At 42.0% G+C, this 23,255-nt stretch overlaps 1 protein-coding gene across 2 annotated transcripts; it reads left to right on the top strand.

The window, feature by feature from the left end:
- Positions 1-868: 868 nt before the first annotated feature.
- On the top strand, positions 869-23,106 carry msh3 (mutS homolog 3 (E. coli)). 2 transcript variants are annotated; one of them, XM_037258541.1, is made up of 24 exons: positions 869-1,123; positions 1,632-1,737; positions 2,181-2,425; positions 2,525-2,743; positions 2,815-2,931; positions 3,208-3,325; positions 3,781-3,920; positions 4,060-4,226; positions 5,819-5,928; positions 6,347-6,461; positions 6,627-6,711; positions 7,318-7,427; positions 8,182-8,314; positions 9,321-9,508; positions 9,580-9,748; positions 9,828-9,892; positions 10,802-10,918; positions 11,105-11,212; positions 11,968-12,082; positions 12,250-12,407; positions 15,199-15,385; positions 20,104-20,236; positions 20,330-20,498; positions 22,011-23,106. In XM_037258541.1, exons 1-24 carry the CDS (start codon positions 998-1,000, stop codon positions 22,090-22,092), a joined length of 3,282 nt encoding a protein of 1,093 aa, XP_037114436.1. In that variant the 5' UTR covers positions 869-997; the 3' UTR covers positions 22,093-23,106. The 2 variants fall into 2 exon arrangements, with proteins under 2 accessions (XP_037114436.1, XP_037114435.1); XM_037258540.1 differs by having other exon boundaries at positions 1,629-1,737.
- The last annotated feature ends 149 nt before the right edge of the window (positions 23,107-23,255 follow it).

Here is a 23,255-nt window from a genome sequence, read left to right as displayed (position 1 = left end):
TTTTGTGTGATACAGCATTTTTTTTTTTTATCAAGTTAAGGAAATTGAGTTCTTACCCTTGAAGAATATCGTGATCAGATGTCTCAACCAAAGCTTTATTTTCGTTCTAATGCTATTTTTCTAGAAAGGAAATCAAGAAGATAGGAGTCTTAAGAGTTCATCTGTTCCACTACAGGTGATCACAATGCATCAAAGCTCATATGTATAAGCAGTGTACTTTATGAGGTGTGTTTACGATGACACGCCATGCCATTGTCACTGTCTTTTGTAACAACTCTCAATCAATCAATCAAGGATGTAACAGTTTTCACATAACCACGTGACCTATTGGACTTGTACACGACATGTGATTTGCGATATATCAGAATTGGGCAGCAATAAAAAAAAAAAAAAACTCAAGCCTCTCTTGCTGACTAAAATATGTGGATTTTGTGCACCTAGGTGTCTTCTCTCTGAAAAAATAAACAGTTTTTGTGTCATAAGTTATTTCCGACCTAGAAATTCATTCTTTGCCCAGAATAATTATATCAAACGTTAACGTAATGTAGTCCAATTTTAACCAGCATAAGAAAAATTATCAAAAGCCAGTCGACATGCTCAATATGTTGGCCATTTATGAGTCTTTCTCGTGCCTTCGTGGTGATCTCAAACAAACATCCCGTACATCTTTTCAAAATTAAGGCAATGTTACTGTGTATATATCTACTACTAAAAAGTATTTCAGATCATCTTCAGGGACGTAAAGAAAAAAACCCTCATTCAAATTTGAATTTATTATTTAAAAACAATCAGTCAAGTGTGACGTAATATTGAAAACCCTTAACAGGAAACGAAAATGTTATGAGATTTTCGTCATCAGCGCGACTGTGAGCTCATCGCGCGCGACGCTGTTTAAAAAAATAAAGATTCCGGAGCATTCCTGCAACATTCTGTCAGCACAACTTGTCAACACAATAAAAACTCATGGACTAAGTCAAAGTAACAAGTGGTAGTTAGGATGCCCAAAGCTCTGAAAAAGTCGTGTGCCTCTCAGGCGTCCATTAGCAAGTATTTCGGGAGTCTGAGCAGCGGAACCGGCGGCGCTGCAAAAACGCAAAGGGATTGTAATCTCCAGAAAAGCAAGGTGAGGTCACCAACACAGTGACGGAACGTACATTTGGTACGTGGTCCTTCACTTGGGATTTACTTCATCCGGCTCTTAATACCATCGCTAGAATGAATCTTTATTTAGTCAGTGCATTAAACTGCATCATGTAACCGGAGATGATGTTTATCAAATGCATTTGTGTGCACATCGCTACAGACCCTAACCATCATGGTCACTCACGTACAGTAATCCCTCGTTTATCGCGGATAATTGGTTCCAAAACCCACCCGCGATAAGTGAAATCCGCGAAGTACAATTCACGATCGTGCTAACACACGAAAACGGACTTCTAAAGGAATGTAAACGAATATTTCGAGCAATACTACATTTTCCTAAAGGTTGTTTTCCTCAATTTAGAAGTTTTATTTTGACTTTGAAATGTTTTGTTAATTTGGAAAAAAAATCCGCGATGTAGTGAAGCCGCGATCAACGAAACGCGAAGTAGCGAGGGATCACTGTATTTGGTTTGTCTGCCGCACAGAAGCGTGCCTCCCAGTCCCTCCACCATGATGCTGAGCTACTTTCCAAACAAGCCAGGCTTTCCCTGCAGGAGGACGACGGAGGCCTGGGCACTGAATCCGCTCAGAGAGGTGATTAGAGCGCCTCTGTCGTTGAGGCCATTTATCCATTCATGTTTCCGCCACCTTTGTTTGGTAGAGTTGCAGTTGTGAGATCTTAAAAGGATGCAAGTCAGTGTTTATAATTGAAGTAGATAACATATTAGTTCATGGTTCATTGGCCGTAAAATATAAAAAAATGAAGCCTACCGGCTTATTGAAATGATTTTTCCCCCCCCAAATATATAATAATAAATTACATTATACTTTAATGTGATGTCTCATACTGTATATCTAAGAATTGAATAGCCTCTGTTGCCTAATATTTTGAAATATTAAAAATACAAAGTATAGCCATCTGCTTTTACTAATGTGTTATATTTTTGCCATCATCAGTATAATTATGTTATCCAGTTCAGGATTTTGTTTTCGTGACCACACTAATTTCAACAATGCTATGATTATCGTCTGTTCAGAACAAAAGTTGCCATTCAGCCGAGATCCGGCGGGGTTATGCCCTTCGACCTTGGAGAAGCTGAGAGGGTTCACCTGCACGACCGTGGCACCCAGTGGCGAGAGTCGTGATATTATGACTGGTTTCAAGAATACCTGCAGTGAGAGTTGTGGATTTTCTGCTGATGCCAAAAGTCAACACAACATCATTGACAACCACAACGACCAGCTCACAGAAGACGCTGGAGATGAGCAGGTTGCAAAGCAGGTACCCAACAGCAGACCTCAGAAGAGAGTATGTTCATGATAGAAACATTATGTATTTGCGTGTTCAGTGACTGTGTCCATTTTTCACTGCATCTTGCAGATGTTCCGCTTCTCTCAGTTTGCCAAGGCAGCTGGCAAAGAAGGACAGAATACTGGAAGAATGCCGATCCCAACAAGCAATAGTCCCCTGTGCCGACGCTCGAAGAGCGTGTATACTCCTCTGGAGCAGCAGGTCATCCAGCTGAAAGAGCAGCACAAGGACGCCTTGTTGGCTGTGGAGTGTGGGTACAAGTATAGGTTCTTTGGAGATGATGCTGAGGTGAGGAGTCACTCTTGGATTTATCCTAACAAAGCTCATAAAGGAAATTTAATGTGTGTGTGTGTTGTCAGATTGCAGCAAAGGTACTGAATATCTTCTGTCACCTGGACCATCATTTTATGACGTGCAGCATCCCCACACACCGATTGTTTGTTCACATCAGGCGGCTTGTGTCCCACGGTCACAAGGTATAAATTCAGTCTGTTGGGGTTTTTTGGGGGGGAAAAAGAAAAATATATATTTTGATGATTATAGCAACAAAAATCCCAAATTTGCCTTGTAAAGAAATGAGAATACGACATAATGATCAGGTTGGGGTTTTTTTTAGTACGAAGGGCTTCTGAAAGACATCTTGTGTTAAATGACCCTTTGTAAAGAGGGTTTGTTTAGTGTTCTTTTGGGAAAAAAAAAATCCCCAATGCATTTCATTTTAAAAGATGGTTTTGTTGTCTTTTACTGCTCAGGTGGGTGTCGTCAAGCAGACTGAGACGTCAGCCATCAAAGCGTCAGGGGCCAATAAGAACACTCTGTTTACACGGCGACTCACGGCTCTGTACACCAAGTCCACGTTGGTGGGGGAGGGTATCCTTTTTCAAACCCGAAATATTTGGTAGTGCAAGATCAATGAGTCGCTGAGGTTTTATTATTGTTCGTGTTAATGATGATTATTTAGACAAGGAGTTTTTGGTATTGTGATGAACTTAGCCTTCTTTCTTGAAATCTCTTACAATATTTTTTTTCATTCCTTTTTCGCATTTAATAATGGGTGAACTGATTTATTGGAACTAATCAAATTGGTCAAATAAAATTTGTACCGTTTAGTTTTCCATTTAAATGAATGGGTAATTAAGTATAACAGCGATTCCATCATACAATTACAGTAGCATTGGAATAAAACATTGACATATTTGATGTGTGTTGGTCGTAAAAACGACCTGGCTTTTGTTATTTCAAATACAACTGTGGCCATTAAGCACAGAAAGTGTGTTTGCACCACTGCATTTCTCTAGCATTATTGTCCTCAACAGTCCACTGAGACATCTACCCGGTGTGCAGTCCAGACGACGTGAACGAGGGCGGGAGCCACGATGTCTTGTCGGAGCCTCCTGACAGCATCCTGCTGTGTGTCAGTGAGAGCTGGGACAAGTTGAAGAAGCAGCTCACTGTGGGCCTGGTGGTACGTTGACTGGAACCCTTTCTAATCTCATCTCTGCAGGCATTACTTTGTCTTGCTTGGTTGTTCTTTGGCTCTTTAGATAATGCTATGTCTTATTTATGTGTTTGATAATGGAATAGCGTGTCATTTGTGGGTGCAGGCAGTTCAGCCCGGCACAGGAGAGGTCCAGCTCGATTGTTTCCCTGACAGTCAGTCTCGCTCCGAATTGGAGAGCCGTATCTTGATGCTAAACCCTGTGGAAATCCTGGTGCCCTCTGACCTCTCAGCGCAGACCCAGAAACTATTGCAGAGCATTACCAATGCCAGGTATCCACCAGGGGGCGTAGTGGGCTTTTTTATTTTTAACGACACACCAATTTATTTTTCATGAGGCTTACTATGTTCTGCAAATTCTTGTCTTCCTAAGGGTCGCAGTTGAGTTGGAGTCTATTCCAGCTGATTTTGCGATGGTGGCTAGTCAGTGACAGCGCTCATATAGACGAAATAACCAGTTTCAGACATTTTAAGAGTCTTGAGTTAACCCATCATGCAAGTTTTTTGGATATGGGTAAACTACTAACCCAAATACATTCATCCCATTCTATCATGTGAAAGATTCATATTAAAATGCGCATACATGTGCTGCCTTTAGCGTTGTGCTAAAGCTAAAAGATAAGCCCTGACTCCCTCTCGGGGCTTTCTCTCATTGCATTACGCACAAATGAAAATGAAAGGACAGAATGAAAGGGAGTCAAGTGAATTTGATTAGATGAAGTTGATTGGATAAGTAGAAGGCCGCCAGCCGCTTTCTGCTTCTGTCCTCTCCTACCTGGTGCATGTGTCATTCTTCACGCTCATTTGTGTTTTGCTTTTATGCCTTTGGGGTGGTCATTCAAAATTGTGAAGGAATTGGATCTTTCAATCGAGTCGAGTAACCGTTGGAAATTAAATCTCCGTTAGTATATCGATTGATTAAAAATCAGCTCAACCTGGGTTCCCCGTTCATCGACTTTCCCAACCAAGCAAGCACTTTGACCTCCCCCGGGGGCTGTGTGGTGGCAGCGGGCCCCCTGGCAACCAGGCGTGCGTGTCCGCAGAGAGTCAGGTAATGAGCCCTCAGGTGATTGGTTGGTAGCTGGGTGCAAGATGAGCGGCTTCACTCGACACGAGTCAGGTTTGTGAGGGGAATTTGAGCAAGTGAAGAATCTCACTGGGTCAGGCTTTTCCAAACAACTGTTCTCTTTTAATTTTGAGTTGCCATTAAGCCATCATTAAGCCATTCTAGATTTTCATGGATCGTTAAGACGATATTGTATTTGCGGCGTAGTCACCCCGTTGTAGTTTTTGAATGGGTTAAATAATATGATATGAAATATACAGAAAACATTGGAGCCTTTCCAAGCCGACCTTTCATATGAGGGTGGGGGAAAAAAGGCAAGTTTATTTTCTATGAACCTCCAACTCAGATAGACACACACAGATAGACAATATAGCTTGATATTAATAAATAACAAATAGATCAATAATAATAATTAATAATAAAAAAAAACGTTTAAACCATTTCATCATTTGATTTGAAACGACGACCTAAACGATTTATGGCGCTTACTGGAACAAGAAGTTGCTCTCAGTGTGACCAGCAGCGAACTTGATGAACCATAGCTTGTGTGTATGTGTCTGTGTGTGCTTGCGTGTATTAGAAAACAAAAACCACATTCATGGCCACATGTTTGCCTCGGTTGCCTTGGCAACAGCAGATCGGACACAGTTGGCAAGTCCTTGAAAGCAGCATGAATGAATGAGTGTCGGAGCAGCGGATATGCCGCTTATGTGTGCGAGTGTAAGAGAAGACGGCCCGAACAGTGTTTTTGTTTTTTCCTTTTATTTGGTGGGAAAATGACACTTTTTATTCCTTGCAGTGCTCAGGCTGACGACAAGGTGCGAGTTGAGAAGAGAGACAGCGCCCACTTTGAGTTTGCCTCCGCAATGAACACAGTCACTGAATTTTATTGCCACAACCAAGTTGAAGGTGTGTGTATGTGTTTCATCATTATCACATCTTTTGATTGTTTTATTTAGAAAGCAAAACCTTAAAAGCCAGCAGAAATTCCATCAAGGACGACGTCGTGAGGCAGGAGGAAGTAGAAATGTTTTGGACTGAGACGAGAAGATCACTCCTCGATGTTTCCCCATTTGCTGGAGAAATCCACTATAGTAGAAGACCTGTGTCACCAAAGAACCTATTCAGAATAATCCTTATCACTGCAAATTTCCACTTTATGCTTCATATTTCAAGTGGGATTAAATCATTCACAAATATCAACACATCCCCAATGCGCATAGTGCATTTTTGGAATGACTTATAAAAATGCAAAAAATGCAAAAATAAAAGTTTAAAATTGAACTTTATTATTATTATTTTTTTTAAATGCGTTTGTGTTGTCCAGGCTGTCACGCTCTATCTCGTGTGGCATCATTGGAGAGTCCGGTGATCTGCTGTCTGGGTCCTCTAATCCAGTACCTTCAAGAGTTCAACTTGGAGAGAGTGCTTAGAAGTCAAAGGTATACAGCAGACCCACTCGTATGTCGAAACTCCGACTAGCTTTCTTCCTTTTTTGCTGTCCATTGGTCTTCAGCTAAGGACTCTCTGCATGAAGCCATCCTTAGAAAGCGGGCAACATTGTGCTTTTGTTATATAGTGGGATGACGTTTTGTACTTCCATGCAGCTCCTTCCAACATTTAAGTGGTGAGTCCCAGGGAATGATCCTCAGTGCCGCCACCATCAGGAACCTGGAAATCCTTACCAATCAGGTGATTTCTTTTTCTTTCCTTTGTTTGTATAGTAGTTAAAGTACATTAAAGATAAAGATGTTTTTATTTTGGTGTACATGACTGTATATGAACAATTTCGTGGAACTTGACCTCGTTTTAGGTTTGGAATATAGGCATTTATTCATTCTTTTTTTTTTTTTTTAGTAGTCCAACAAAATTTGCTTCCTCTCCTCATTGCGCTGTGGATGCTAATGATTTAGCGACTGACTTAAACCGCTTCTCAGTTCCCGGCAAATTGCTCGGTGACAAGTTCGGCTTGCGTGGGCGACGGCTCAAAGGTTCAGCACGACACCTGTGGGGCACGCAGAATGTCAGACATCACGTAGACAATTTTGATCCTAGTTCCAATCCTTTCTCTACGATTACTACCGTAATTTTCGGACTATAAGTCGCACCGGAGTATAAGTCGCACCAGCCATAAAATGCCCAAAAAAGTGAAAAAACCCCATATATATGTATATAAATCGCTCCTGAGTATAAGTCGCCCCCCCACCCAAACTATGAAAAAAACCCGCGACTTATAGTCCGAAAATTACGGTATTCATTGTGTGTCACATTACAGTTGTCTTGTGTGCTCCAAAACAGACAGATGGTGGTGTGAGGGGCAGTCTTCTGTGGGTGCTGGACCACACGCGCACTCCATTTGGGAGGAGGCTAATGAGGAAGTGGGTGATTCGTCCGCTCACAGAATCACGGTAAGCACACGGCTTCTCGCACCTGCCAAAGCAACAGCTGGTACTATAACCTGACTCGAACCGAAAAGCCATTTTAGCCGCTTTAAAGTCATGTTTTGAAACAACAGTCGTGACAGGAGGGGTAGAAAAAAAAAAAAAAGCAATCCCAAACGTGGATGTGAAGACCACTGTGCCACTGTTTTTGTTTTTTTTTACTTTTCAAAAGAAGAATAGAATTGAAAAGAAATTAATTCAAGCCCGAGTCGCAAATAACCACGTCTCCGTTTTGGCTCAAAAATAGATTTACATTTATTCCAACACTAGATTGTTACCCATTGGCAATAGTAGATACACTAAATAAATATGCAGGTAGAAATAAAACTCTTTGCCTCAAACAACCTCTCACAAATACTGGGTTGTCATTTTTCCAATTCATTCATTCATATGTTTGTGTGTGCGCGTGTGTGGAGGGATTAACGATGGGATAAACAGTACTCTTATTCTATGCACACAGTGCCACGGAATAATTTCAACATCAATAAATCCCAGATGACATTCTTTAATTCCATAACAATGCATGAAAGCCACCAACACATGTAATGTCATGATTATTTGTGTGTGATGTTGCTTCAATGACTTTGAATTTCCGTTTTTCTTGTAACATGCCACTGTTGGAATTGTAAGAAATCGTTGACGGATCTGAATGTGACACATTGCATCAACGGAAGGACTGTTACTAATATGTCCCTTATACGTATTTTGTTTGGACCTCAAGGTCCATTTGGGAGCGTCAGGATGCAGTGCAAGAGATCCTCGAGTCTGATTCGCTCACATTAAACACCACACGATCCCTCTTGAATCATTTGCCTGATCTGGAAAGAGGAATGTGCAGCATATTCAACCAAAAGGTAACCAATAATATAGAAGTGACCATTTTTTTCGTCCTCCTTTTATTTCTGCACATTTGGAAATGTTCACACCGTTGACATTGAAATACCTGAAGAGAAACAGAAAGTCTCACACCATTTCATGTCCCGCCCGACTCATTTTTTCAAATGTTAGAGGGTCTCCACCATCATTTGCGTGTTGAACTCTTCATATAGACAAAAACAACATAAATGTCACTCAACAAACACACACTCACATATGGACTCACAAACATCTACCCTAATTGTAATGTGGGCCCTCTGTAGATAAATTGTGTAATGGCTTGTACCCCTGGCTCTGCTCATGAGGGTCTACCAATGCTTTACATGTTCCAAGAAGAACCAATCCAGGGGGTTGCTGATATGAGGGAACCTATAAAGCGCCACTGTGTGATTAATACCAGAAAGCTTTGTCCCACTTTGACTCTCATTAACCCTTTATGACGCACAAGTCCACTGCAATTCCACTAATGGGAATCATAAAGTGCAATAGCCTCGCTTCCCAAGAGGCATGCCCGTGCTGTGCATTGATAAATCAATACTTTGGATCTAAACTGATCACAGGTTTGGTCTTTAGAGCTACAGCACAAATTGCAATGTAATGATTACATTTCGTGTTGTTGCAATATTATTTTACTGGCTTGGTCATATGTCGATTGAGCTTTTTTTGTCTTATGACAGCGTTGTGTGTCTGTTGTTAAAAAAAAAAATCGACATTAGAAGCACAATCTCTTTTTAACGTAGCATTGGTGCCAGATTAGGGACATTCACTTGGACTACAAAGACACACTTTGCTTTCTTGCTCCTTGGCTTCAAAACCACCTCATGATTTATGTGTTGACGTTTTGTCTCTTAAACCGAGCGTAGATCCGATTTAGTGTGCTAATCTTGTTGTCGTTCAGCATAACAGTCGGTGAAAAGTCATTGTGAAGAAATGAAAGTGTGTCAAATGACATTCAACATTTATGATTTCATAAATGTGCTTTAGGCATCCACGCAGGAGTTCTACATCATCAGCAGCGGCCTTTGTCGACTGGCGCTGGAACTGCAAGCCCTGCTGCCGGCTATCAGAGCGCAGATCCGCTCTGCGCTCATTCGAGGACTCCTTGTGGACATCCCGGAGCTGCTGGCCCCGGCCCACGGCTTCCTCAGTGTGCTTAACGAGAAGGCGGCCAGGTTAGTCTTTTAAGGTGACAGAAGAAATTGAGGAGAGGATCGCGTGAATTTGTCTTTGTAACATGGCGCAGGTGCGGGAATAAGACGGAGATCTTCTGTGATCTGTCCGGCTTCCCGGTGCTGCGGGAAAGAAGAGAGCAAATCCAGGAAGTACTACAAGAGATTCAGGACCATCGCAAACATGTTCGAATTGTCTTGAAAGCCCCCAGCCTCGACTATACCACTGTGGCAGGACAGGAGGTGCGCCTACTGAAGCTGCCTGAGCGGCAAGGCAAGTCAAAAACAATGACGTGCCTTCGTCTGTTTCCTCCTCTGACAGTTTCTGATCGAGGTGAAGAACTCGCAGTCGTCCATTGTTCCTCGTGACTGGAATAAAGTCAGCAGGTGAGCTGCAACGCAGGCATAGAAAAAGTGAACTGCTTTGTTTTCTAATGAAGAGCGGGAAAACGACCTTCTCAGAATATAAAATGCAGTATTTTTTTTTTATGCCAAGCTAGAAGAAAGAAGGTGGGTGTAATAATTAACAATTATTCATGCTATGCATGATGGAAATGCACCTCCAATGCGGTTGGAAAGCCAACCCCAAAATAAATCTCATCACCAAATAGAGTAAAATGCTTTTGCGTGCTTTTATTTGGAAGTTTCTGACAGTGTGTGGCTACTTGACTCGACTCTTCTTGCTGACTGTAGTTGGAGCTAGTTTATATTGCTGTCACAAAGTGTTGCAAATGTCATCCTGAAATCATGTTTAAATGTTTTAAGTTCAAAAAAAAATAAATAATCCCCTCTAATTACGTGGACTTTGTATCATATGTTAGCATCTAGTGGCTAGCAATTAGCAGCTACTTTTTAAAAAGCGGTTTAACAGGTGGAAATGACTGCACATTACAACGCTGACAAAATTTGGAGTTCCAGATTTCAAAATATTCGGTAGCTGCAGCCCTAAACGTCTCCAATTTTTTTTTTTAGTCATGTTTCAAGGGAAACAAAGATAGATAAATACTTTGATATTTTAATTGATCTTTTTCAGCTGTTTTTTTATTTACTTATTGCAAAATGAAGACGTCTCAACTGCCTTTACTCGCTCTTTTAAAGACTTTTCATTCTTACAAGAGTCCAAATTTGCAAGAATGTAACGTGCATTGCAATTCTGGCTTTGTTTACGAACAAAACCGTAACTATTCAGCAATACATCACTATCATGCGGAATACTCGTACATGTCTCCCAAATCACTTCTTTTCAAGAAATGCCAAAACAAACTTCATTTAACGTCATTTTCCTTTGCTGCGCAGCACCAAAGCAGTCGGCAGGTATCACTCTCCCTTTGTGGTGGAGCGTCTCAAGAAGCTGCTACAGCTCCGTGAGCAGCTGCTGCTGGACTGCCAGAGGGAGTGGACTGCTTTTATGGAGTACGACACACACACACACACACACCGGCTCATAGACTGCTCATGATAAACACAGCTTGGAGTGTCAAAAGTGTCGCCTGTCACATTCATATTCTGTGCAAATGCACCAGCGGTGTCATCTGCTGAGAATACAATTATGCATTTCTGGTAATTTACGCTTGCAAATCTCTCCTTGCTCTCTTGCAGTCAGTTTGGGGAGCACTATCACACCATGAAAAGGGCTATTCGTCACCTAGCAACCATGGACTGTCTCTTCTCATTGGCTGAGGTAGCCAAACATGGGGACCATTGCAGGTGATGGCTGTCCTCATGTCATTTTATTCTGTCTTGCTCGTATGTATATGAGTGTGTGTTTGAATTGTTTGAATATGTATTAGTGGACAGGATGAGGATCCAAGTTTTCTGTGTCGTGTCCTATAATCTCGGGCAGGCGGTGCGTGGGTGTGTGCATTGGACTCAGCAGTGTGCTCAACCAGAATGCCAACATTTCTCACACGCACGCATAAGCACACCGACGACCAGGACAGTATATCCAAAAACTACCCAATTAATGAGTGTCATCAAATGAAAAATTGGTCGTTGCTGCACTCCCAATTCACTCTTAAGACCACATTGGGAAAAAAAAAAGCCAAGATTCAAATGTAATGTATTGCAAACATATTTGCACTGTAGAAAAAAAAAAATATTACTCCAAAAAAAAATGGCATTTTGGAGAGAATACAAAAAAATATAGATTTGAAGTCGTAGTATTAACCCTCATATCAACCATTATTATCTCTCCACTGGTATCATTCCATCAGTATATAAAATTACCTCTATAAAAAAATGGTTCAAACTCACTCCACACTTTATGGCTTAATTTAAATCAAATGCTTCCCCAGTTATTCCAGGTGTGTCCCAGGGCTCCATCCTGGGGCCCCTGCTCATCATCATCTACTTCCTCTCTCTTAGCTTGATTTTCCATACGATTCATTCTTCTGTTCCTTTGTTTCCTGAAGACCAAACATGTCATTTCTTTGTCTGCAGCTTTTTCTTTTCTCCTGTTGCAGGCCAGAAGTGTCCGACAGTAAGCGTCAGATTATGATCAAAAATGGCAGACACCCTGCCATAGACCTACTCATGGGAGACCACAGCCAGTATGTTCCCAATCATGTACAACTTCAGGTACTACACGCACACACACACACGCTTGTGTGCATTAACAGCACAAGCACACTTTGAGTGGGTTTCTGTTGTAACAAGTCAAAGCTTCAAGTCCACCCACCTCCTCATCATCCAAATATCTTTTTACTGTAAATCCCTCCCAAGCCTTCACGTCTATCTCACTGCAGGCTGACGGAAAAAGAGCAATGATCATCACTGGCCCTAACATGGGGGGGAAGAGCTCCTATATCCGCCAGGTGGCCCTGATCTGTATTATGGCCCAAATGGGCTCCTACGTACCGAGTTCTGAGGCCCATTTGGCCATTTTGGATGGCATTTACACGAGGTAAGAGCTAGTCTAGTGGGAAATATTTAACACCTGTGGACAAATAGACTGACCTCTAATTAGAGTGTTGAATAAAATTGCATATCCTGATTCACACCTATTGGACCAAATTTCTGGACCAGATGTTTTTGAGTGGTCCTGCACACACACAAAAACACATTTGTGGCGGTAATAAAAACGTTAGGTTCGATTCCACTTGATCGCCCTTGTAAGCGATGAGCGTTCATGTCAGCGACATCGCAAATGACAGTATTTCTTCTGTATTGATGGACAGTTGCCATGACAACACGGGAGGTCTGTTATTTCTTATTAGAGTAATTGCATGTGACAAGTCTGTCTGGCAACCTCGAGGGAAAAAAAAAAGTAAAGAAAGAATAAAAAACAAAAGATAATCCGTCACCAAGTACCATCGTGTGGAGTGTATTTTTAGGCGTGACGGTACAGACTAATCCGCGGTAATCTCGCTGTGTCCTTCGCCACAAAGCAGACGAAGCATGGTTAGGCTCCGTGTTGTGCCGGGAGCTGGCGGACGATACAATACATCTTTGTTGGTTGGAGAGCTTTTTCTCGGTACACTTTCCACTCCTCACTGAACTGTTTTCCCTCCGTATTTGTGGCCACGTTGCACTCTGTGATTAGACATAATGGCTTGCAGATGTATGTAACGGTCTTTTTTTGTGGCTTTAAGCATGTTCTTATGAATTAACCCAGTGGGAGCGAAAACCCGGTCAGCACACCCCGGGCGAGTGCGTGTGATCGTATCCTTGAGAGATCCACTTTTGGGTTGTTTTAGGCTTTATTTTTGAGTAATGAGGTTATTGTGTGTGCTCCTTAGGCCAGTGAGGACACTTTAAGGTTATCAGGGCGAAATGCCTTTTAGTGACAGAACGCAATAAAAACCTGCTGTTGGTAATTGACACGATGGATGGATGGATGGACAATCAGCTTGGCTCCATGGAGAACGGATTAGTTGTCTTAAAGTTTTCATTTTAAAGGCGTTAAAAGCAGTTATTGTGCAGTTGAAGTCATGGCTGTGTTTGAGTGGGCTGGGGTTGTTCAGCCAAGGGATTTCATTGGGTTGAAGGTTAATCTTTCCTGTCTACTAGAAAAATGCATCTAAGAGCTAATTAGTGTCCCCTGAGAGAAGAGCGCTGTCCTGTCTTCACCTCCCAATAGCTTTTATCAACCTATCAGTTTCTAATTGGGACAGAGGAAAGTTTATATGGATAATAAACACCCACCCAAATCCCTCTGCTGCATCTATTAGGTGTAATATTGTCGTTTCATTGGGTGAGTTTTCTGCTCTAATAAGTGAACGAGAGACGGATGTGGTGGGAAGAGACGATAGAAGTGGATTGGAATGAGAAGACTTTGGCGGGGGTAATGAAATGCTACGTGGGTGTCTAATGGGCTACCCCGTCTGAGATGATCCCCGTGATTGATTATCAATGAGCTTTTCAAAGCGGCACAGCAGCTTGAAAAATTTTGTTTTCCCCAGCGCACTCTTATTTTTCCCGTACAGAAATAAGTTGCTCTGCATGAATCCAGTAGGATGCTTGCAGCTGTTTTGTGTGCAGTCTGGTCTGCATTAAGTTCCGAAGGTTACAAAGCGCAGCCCTGCATCTGTCCACAGTTGTCATGGAAACAGAGAAAGCGGCTTTTGAACAGGTCCCGTCGCCAACCAGCGGCGATGGCGTGTATGTGACATCGTCATCGGTTTGTCTCGTGGCGATCTGTTGCGCAGTGTTGCATCCTGGCTTTGGAATAGTTTACAGACCGCCTGTTCCTCTTTGTAGGCGGCACACATGTCCGCTCGGTCCTTTTCACAGCATGTTCGCTTCTAAAATCAGCCACGGCGCAGGAAACGCCTCTCGCGCATCGGAGTCGAGTCGAAAGAGCTGAAAAAATTGGTGTGAAGCTTCGTAACGCCGTGTAACACGCTGATCACTCGCAGCCGTGAATGCGCTTTGAAATAGTGGCTTGAACGTCAATGTTTGTTAATTGTTTGAATTAAGAAATGATTTGCAATAATTAATTGCATAATTACGACTGAAATATAAACAAGAAATCACGACAATGTAAAGTTTATTCAGCAATATGGGGATCAGCGGAGTGTGTTTTCACAATCTGTGTTTTTGGCGGGAAGGAGGAGCTCCAGCTGGATGCTGTCAGCGCGCGCCCTCTCGCCTGTAGACAGACGCGTGTGCGGGAACGCCTCGCAACCATTGTACCCGTTCTTTCTACCACACACGCGCAAACTATAGATGGGCCATCATTTCAGTCGAGTCTCAGGCATGCACGGACACACTGTTGTAAATGAGCTCATGTAATGCAGCTGCATGCCTGCCACGCCCCTCTTCTATATAACGTGTGGCGTAACCATGGTGACATGGTTGCACAGTTCATTGCAAGGTATGACGTTCAAGGACAATGAAGGCAGGTGCAAAGACACACTTGAAGGTGATACTTTGGAATTCAGGAATATCTCATGAATTACTCAAACTATACTCCTCATTGGTTCTTTGAGGGCATCCTTTGAAAAAAACCTTCTGCCATCTTGTGGATGAATGTTTAAATGTTCTGGATGGATGGATGTTCTGGATGGATGTTCTGGATGGATGGATGGATGGATGGATGGATGGATGGATGGATGGATGGATGTGGATGGATGGATGGATGGATGTTCTGTATGGATGGATGTTCTGGATGGATGGATGTTCTGGATGGATGTTCTGGATGGATGGATGGACGGACGGACTTTGATTTCCTCTTCCTTGTATCTGATGATCAGAATGGGAGCCTCGGACAACATCTACAAAGGGCGCAGTACCTTCATGGAAGAGTTAACCGAAGCTTCTGAGATTATTTCCCACGCGACCGAGCGTTCCCTGGTCATCTTGGATGAACTGGGCCGGGGCACCAGCACACATGACGGCATCGCCATCGCCTACGCTACCCTTGAGTACTTCATCAGAGATGTAAGTGCGTGTTTTCATACGCGCCAAGTCAGACAACGAGACCTCCTTTCTGTTTCTTCTGCTTAAACAGTGCTTTGTCTTTTTACAACAAGGATTGCGATGTGAAAGCCAAGTTCAACCTTTAAGTTAATGCATATTTGTGTACTCCTCTGACCGCACTGGCTTATGTGCCCCGCCGGCTCGTGATTGTTTGTTTTGAAGGGAAAAGAGAGACGAGGCAACAGGGATGCCTCGTCAGTGCGGTAACCCTTCAAAATGGAGAGAAATAATGATGAGGCTTGATCTATAATGTTATTAACCCTGTTGCAGTGGAAAAGGAGGCAAAAATGGTCCACTGGCGCCTAATTTGTTGGCGCGCTGCAATGGGCCTCGTTTTCATTGGTTTTAAAAAAAAGAGAAAAAAAAGGCACATAATCAGAATGAATGTCATGCGGCTCACCTTTGTGCTCATAAAATACATCTTCACTGCGCGCGCTCATATCAGCTGTTATTATAGTGATTTATACCCGTACTGTATGTAACTATTAGTTGAAAAGGAAAAGCTGCACAGTGTTGTAAAAATTGTGTTTGGTGGGATTGTTTTTCCACACTCAACCTATGAAAGGTCTTCCATCCACAAACTTGTGTCCACAAGGTGTGAACAAATAAGACTCATGGAGAAATTAGTTGGGTAACCCATCTTCTGAATCATTACGTAATTGATAAGCACATTGATACATGAATGGTGGTGGCAGCATCATGCTTTGAGGCTGCGTCAAGGTGGAGGGAAATATCAATAGTTCTAAATCACAGTGTAAAAACCAAAGCCTCAACCTCAAAGCAGGAGAACTTTATGTGGCACTTTAAATAGTAACAGTTGACATTTGAATATAATCGGTTCATTTATATGAGGGTGTGCACACTTGTGCAAACACGTAGTTCCAGTGTTTTATTTATTTCTATCAGTGTTTTTATTATTATTTATTATTTGTATTTATTTATTTAATTTATTTATTTATTATTGTACTATATGTACATCAAATGAATGAGTAGCGACGCGTCAATAATCGTGCTTAACATCGAATAAGCACTCCTTGGGGATCGATTGTTCTTTTGAGGATATAAAAAGAGTCTCGTCTCATTACAAGACTTTGATTCTGTGGGAACAAAACAGCAGCAAATCATGTCGAGGATGACTTTTTTGTGCCTGATGCAATAGTCGTGAGCAGACTTGGAACAAGTCTGAAAAACCTTCGACAAAAGCCCAAAGCCACTGTGCAGTCGTTCAGCGTAGTTCACGAGCGCTCGGTTCAGCAAGCGTTGGAACTAACTATGGGTGGATAATTGTTGTTGTTTTTTCTTGGGCTTTTGTGGCTCGCTCTTCTGGGACACGCTGACAGAAGAAGGAGAATTCAGGTGCATCTCGATAAATTGGAATGCAGTCGTGCCTTGAGATACTTTCGAGTTTTGGGGATGTAGCGGTCGTTCAGATATTTTTTCTATGACATTGGGGAAAAAACTAACTCAACATAAAACACCTTTAAAAATTGACGTTCCATGAAATTATGGATTTGCTTTACTTGCTTAAAAAAATATCGTTACTAAAATGTTTGGCTTATACAGATTATTGACATTTCTGTTTATTTCAATGGGGAAGGACGATTTGAGATACAAATGTTTTGTGCGTACGGATGTGCTTAGTGAATGAATGAAACTCATCTCAAAGCAGCACCATATTTCAAAATTTACATTAAAACCTTGAAGAAGAATTTGAATAAACCAGAGGTCGGCCTGCGTTCTGAAATGAATTGTGTTCCCACTCGACACCCTTGAAGGATAAACTTTCTCATTTTTTTTTGGACCAATCTTGTGGTTTATGTAATTTTGCGCAAACCATACGTGGCTAAAGCAGGATAGAGCTGATGCAGGCTCTTTAACCACCTGTTGTATAACAACATTGATTTATTTGAGAGTCCTGGCTATAAAAGGAAAAACAAGCAAAAAGGAGTTTGGCTTTTCAGTGACATCCCTTCTTGGTACAAGAAGACCCACACTGTCTTTCATGCGCTCTTGCTCCCACTCCCACTCCTCCTCCGTCATGTCCTCTTCCTCCTCACCAGACATGCCTCCCCGTGTCAAATTCAGACTTTTCCTTTTTTGACTTGGTTGTTATAGAAACGCACCTTTCCCTGCCCCCAGCATTCACTGGCAAGGTAGTTAAGAATGTAGATGGCTTTCATAACACCGCTCATGGATGAGACAGCCTTGACGCTGAAAGGAGAAAAAGCAGAAACCTCACGGCAAGCTACAAGTTGCTGCGTCTTGCGTCGTCGTGTGTCACAGCCGGCGTACGTTGATGTTTCCTCCGTGCTAAAACGCTTCACAGCGGCCTCCGACTCAGACGTGACTCTCGATCAGACTCGCTGGTGTTTTCACACGAGCAGCAGGTCCCGCTATTAGCGTCACACCACGCTTGGTGCTACACACATTGCTCTCTTGGTTTTTCATGGGCCGATCCGGTCACACCTCACATGAAACAGCGGGCGCGGCTTTTTTCTAAATTCAAATCACAGCATCAACTCACTCTTTGCTGTCTTCAGCGGTGAACTGATGTTACCCGATATTACCTTCAAGGAATTCAATATGAATGTTGAGAACTACATTCAGTGAAAAAGTTTTAAATTATGAACGAATACAACAAATGTTAAAGACCTTTTGATCATGTAAATGCTTATTGGACCGAGCGGGCCTTCTGTGGCCCCCCAGGCCATACTTTGGCCACCCATACATTGTATTTGTAGTTGACAAACGTCATTATTTTGGATTAATGCCGCATTACGGTGATGTGTAGCTGTAGACTGCTGCAAACTGCATTTAATAACAATGAAAAAAAATGGACACATTTAATTCGAACCTCTCTGACAGTATCAATGTAAAGACACAATTACTGATACATCCCGTCTGTCGGCCCTGTCGTGCTAATATTTTAATAAAGTCACGTGGGGTCAGTTCGCTGTGCATAATTCCTCGATTGACTCCCACCCACCAGTTTATGATGAAGCCTCAAACTGACGGCTCTTCCTGCGGGGTACTGCAAAAACAACCCCCCCAAACAAAAAACCAAATGTCATCTGCTGCTCACCTTATTGTTGAACCCAAAGAAGATAACGGCGTTGCGGGTCAGCGACATCCTCACATACACCAAATCTTATCCACTTTGTAGCTCACAAACCGCCCTCAGCGGGCGCTTGTTAGTTGTGCGATGCCGATACTGGCAAAGCAGAAAGGAAGTGTCACTGTGTTTAATTGGGTAGAAAAGTTTACCAGTGGTTCTGTGTTGACACCTTCAGGCTTTTGCTCAGGATCAGACTTGAAGCTATATGAAGAATTACGAGAGTGACGTACTAGACTGGAGCTGTCAGAATGAATGATGTGATCTCATGAACTTTCTATCAACTAATCGACTTCACTAATCGTTCCAACTCTTAATTTCATCAGCGTCTCCCACTGAGGAGGCTGTCAGCGCACCCCGGGGTGGTCCGCCAACAAGCGGCCATTAGCGTCCAATCAGACCATTATTCAGATGCCAACGAGTCGCCACCACGCTTCGTTTGTTTGTACCTTTCAATGTAGGTGGACAGGAGTGATTTCAAGTGTATGTGTGTGTGTGTGCGGTACACTGTTACCGTGGGCGCAGGTCCGTCCGTGTGCCTTTCCTGGAAGAGTGTGGGCGTCGCCCTGCTCATCTTGTTCAGTATTTCTAGTGACGTGACCTTTGTCACACCGAGCGAGGTAGCATGCCCGCTCGGCCCGGAGTCGTTCGGGGTCTGTGGTTCTTCACAGTACAACTGGTTTCCATCCTCAGAATTCATTCTTATTAACGATGGCTGAATTAAAAGGGGGGGCTCTCATCCAAATTTAATTTAAATCATGAATGTAATGCTGTCCAATCAATCAACAACATCCATACTGTCATAATTACGAGTGACAAAATAATAATAAAAGAATAACAATTGGTGCATTCATCCCCAAAGAATGTTTTGATATGAATTCACAGTCTTTGTTCTTCAGCATGACAGACCGTTACATAATTGTTACCACACCTACCATTTGTTGTGTGTATTCCATTTTCTAAATCCCTTTTTTTCCCCTCCTACACATCTCTCTTGCACTCGAGTAAAGACTTGATAATCATCAACGCGCATCCACGTAAATAAATACATACATAAATAAATAGATTGATAAATAAATGGATGGATAGATAAATAAATAAATCAATAAATGTCATAGTTCACCTTACATCTGGATATTTTGAACAACTTAATTTGCCCTTTTCTTACTACAAATATGCTATGAAAGTGTTTTGGATGGATTTACACATGGGATTGTTGTAAAAACAAGAAATCCAACATAAACAATCAAGCATTTGCTTGAACATTTCCATGTCACGCACAACAGTCAGATCTTAAATTCGAATTTGTTGGTAGCGGCTATTGAGTAGATAGGCAGGGTTATTACGGCAAATGAATTTATTCTCGTAGATTGACTTTTTTAGGCAGACTTTTCGAACGGACTTTGCATAAGATGGAAACATGTCAAAACAATCTTGCCATGGGTTAGCCACAATTCAACATGTGTATGCAGTTTTTTTAATTTATCCTTTGAGTTGATTTCCTCCAAAAATGAAGCAGGTTAATGAGGACAAGCTATGCTTTACGTATGTTGTTCCTCCATTGCAGGTGAGGTCTTTCACCCTCTTTGTCACTCATTACCCTCCACTATGTGAGCTAGAGCGGGTGTACCCCCGACACGTGTCCAACTACCACATGTCCTTCATCCTCAATGAACCCGATGTAGCTACCGACACACGAGGTATGCGTAGTCCCTATACACACGGACACGTTTTAGGCATTTTAGAATTTCCAGCATTGCTGTTGACGATGATCCGAACGATGTCTTTTGCAGATGAAGACCTCTGTCCTGAATTCATCACTTTCCTCTACCAGTTAAGCGAAGGAGCGGCTGGCCGCAGTTACGGCCTCAATGTCGCCCGCTTGGCTGATATCTCGGGGTCAATACTCCAAGCCGCGGCCCTCAAGGCCCGAGAGCTAGAGGACGCCGTCGACTCCCGAAGGTGAACACACAATCAGAAACACTGTTGCTCAAAGAACGTTGATCAAAAAAGTCCAATCACCTTCCCTTCCCCTTTTTCTGCATCTCGATCTCATTTCATTCACGTCCGTTCATGAATAATGAGCGATTTGGTAAAAAAGGTGGAAAGAGATCCACTTCAACCGTGCTGTAGAAAGTGGATCGATGTTCTTTTTTTTTTCGCCTTACTTCTCGAGGCCTTTGTTAGTCTAAAAGGTCTGTGCTACTTTGGACATAATGGGGAAGAAAAATCAGAGCTTCATGAGTGTGTGGAGTTTTGCATTTGATGAGAACACTATTATTGATTTATATGCAAAATCTTTCATATGGAATGTTTTTCGTAAAAAGCATACAGATTCGTGGAAATTAATTATCTGTCGTCTAAGCCACACGTTCACCCCGCTGTGAACCTGTATGGAAACATTGCAGATTCGAGCCCTTTAAGCTTAAAAAAAAAAAAAAAGTGGCTTTAATAGAACCTGACATGTGAGTCTGCGCGTCGTGAGGTTGAATTAATGCCAAGCAGCTTCGGTGCCTTCAAACGTGGGTTAACGCCCAAATGAACCTGATTTCATCGCCGTGCCGACAATTGTCAACCATAAATTGGACGCGGTATTCCTGGAATACCAGACCGGAGATTTGTGGAGCTTGAAAAAAAACGTCAATCTATTCTATTGTGATTTCTTGGAACCTTGACTTGCATTTTGCACAAAATCTGCATAAATTCTACCCTTTTAGCCACGTGATGGAAAATTGGCTTTCTAGTAGCGCTGCCTCTGTGAGTTAAAAGTTGTACCATCGTTATTTACACGCTAGAAAATGGCGTCTTCCTACCAAAGTTTGTCTACAATAGGAGAGCTTGTGTGAAACTACTTAACTATGCTGTAGCTTGAATAAAACTGACAATTGAAACGATTGTGCTAAATCTTGATAAGTCATGTGATCTGACAGTGTACATCATATGTGAAGAATTGACTAAAGATATTCAATCACCATGACAAAAAAAGTCTCCCGTTTAATGAGCTTGTCGTTGATTCATCGCCAATCTTGTTTTTTGACATTATAACACAGACACCAAACCGGAATCGACAGTGGTACCTCGATTCAACTTTCACCGCATTAGTGTAAACTGGGGAGAAAAATAAAAAATCTGAAGTCATGCCTTGGCTCAATAAAAGGTTGGGAAACAGCAGGCTGTGGAACAGACAGCCTGCGGGGAGTTCATCACTGCATAGGTTCTAATCCTCACCATATGAAATGTCCATTGTGCGCACGCACGCACACACATGCGCTCAGCCGTACTACCTCATCAGTCTAATCCTTCCTATATGAAATGTTTGTACTTTTGTCAGAGTGAGAGCACATTGAGTGCACAAGACACACATGGAGGGAGGGGAGGGGGGGGATCAAGCTGTTGGTCAGAAGTTGACAACTTGCAGCTGTCAGTGTACGTGTTTTGACAATGAGTATTGTTTGTTTTCATTTGTTTCTCTAGGAGGAAGAAGAAGTTACTCTCGGAGCTTTGGAGCATCTCGGACAAATCCTCTTTCACTGAGTGGCTGAAGTCCAACTCCTGACAACAATGGCATGCATTATGCACACAATCAGGATACCAAAAAAAAAACCACGCACAAAAGTTTGCAGGTGTGTTTTTATTGTAGCAAGTTGTAAGGACTGATATGGATTTTTACGTCGATGCAGAGGATGGAGGTGCAAGCCATGATTGTGCTCTTGACGCCTAACTTGTACAGGTTAAGGTACAAGCTGTTACCCGAAGCCTAAAACGTACATTGGATTCTTGTCATTGACAGAGCAAATCTCAGATCCCTAAGCGCTCTGAACCTCAAATTGGTGTCATGGCTTCGCCGTAATGTTAAATGCTTTGAAAAGGAACGAATAAAAGGAGAAAGAAGGAATGTGTGGCCAAGCTAGCATGAACCAGGTCAATTGTGTTCAAAGTATATGTCACAAGCTGCACACAACAGACCAGTCATTGTGTGTCCATTCCTTGAGGTGGAATACACACTCATGTTTTCACATCTGAAGTGATTTTGTAAATGTAAGCAATTTCTCATATGGTGTGCTCAACAGATTCAACGTAATCAAAAGACAAAATGAGCTTGATTGGGACAACGTTTTTCCAATTAAAATGTATTGAACTTTTTCTGCAGCTCTCAGCATTCACGTGTGTAATATCTGAGGGCATTGCAATTTCTAGTTATTATTTCTTTCTTTGCTCTTTTGTTATTGCTCAACAGATTTGGTGTAATATGAGAAATGAGAAGTTGTTGGGCCGTCCGAGATGCCTGGGAATTGCTGGTCTTTGGTTTGTTATTGATGTTTTAACAGCATGGCGGCATTTCTCGACAGATTGCAAATGAAAGAACAAAATGTGCGGTGTGTTCGGGACATATTAACTTTTTTCTTTTTAGCCAAAGCACGTTTTGAAAATGTTGGACTTTTTTTGGAGATCATGAACAGAACAAAAGTAATGATACAATAGCAATTTAGTCTTGAATTGCATGAATTTAAAACTTGAAGCGGTTTAATGCATTAAATACAAATTAAAATAAATGTCTCATAGAAATGTACCTAAATAAGTTTTCTTTTCTTTTTCTTTTCCTTAAAAATGGATATGTATCCTATTATTGTATGTTGTATTTGTATTGATATGCAAATATCTTGTGCTAAAAAGTAAAATACAACTGAACTGTATTTAGGCAACGATACTCTCGCATAC

The sequence above is a fragment of the Syngnathus acus genome, chromosome 9 (genome assembly GCF_901709675.1).
Source record: "Syngnathus acus chromosome 9, fSynAcu1.2, whole genome shotgun sequence".
Classification (NCBI taxonomy): Eukaryota; Metazoa; Chordata; class Actinopteri; order Syngnathiformes; family Syngnathidae; genus Syngnathus; species Syngnathus acus.
Note: the sequence above shows the minus strand (reverse complement) of the source record. Positions and strands in the feature narration are given on the sequence as shown.

What these genes read in the sequence shown, in the direction of transcription:
- msh3 (XM_037258540.1), top strand. Translation starts at nt 998, where the DNA reads ATGCCCAAAGCTCTGAAAAAGTCGTGTGCCTCTCAGGCGTCCATTAGC. An exon ending in AGAGTGCTTAGAAGTCAAAG is followed by an intron (nt 6,462 to 6,626) that starts GTATACAGCAGA and finishes ACTTCCATGCAG; the next exon opens with CTCCTTCCAACATTTAAGTG. An exon ending in GCAGCATATTCAACCAAAAG is followed by an intron (nt 8,315 to 9,320) that starts GTAACCAATAAT and finishes AATGTGCTTTAG; the next exon opens with GCATCCACGCAGGAGTTCTA.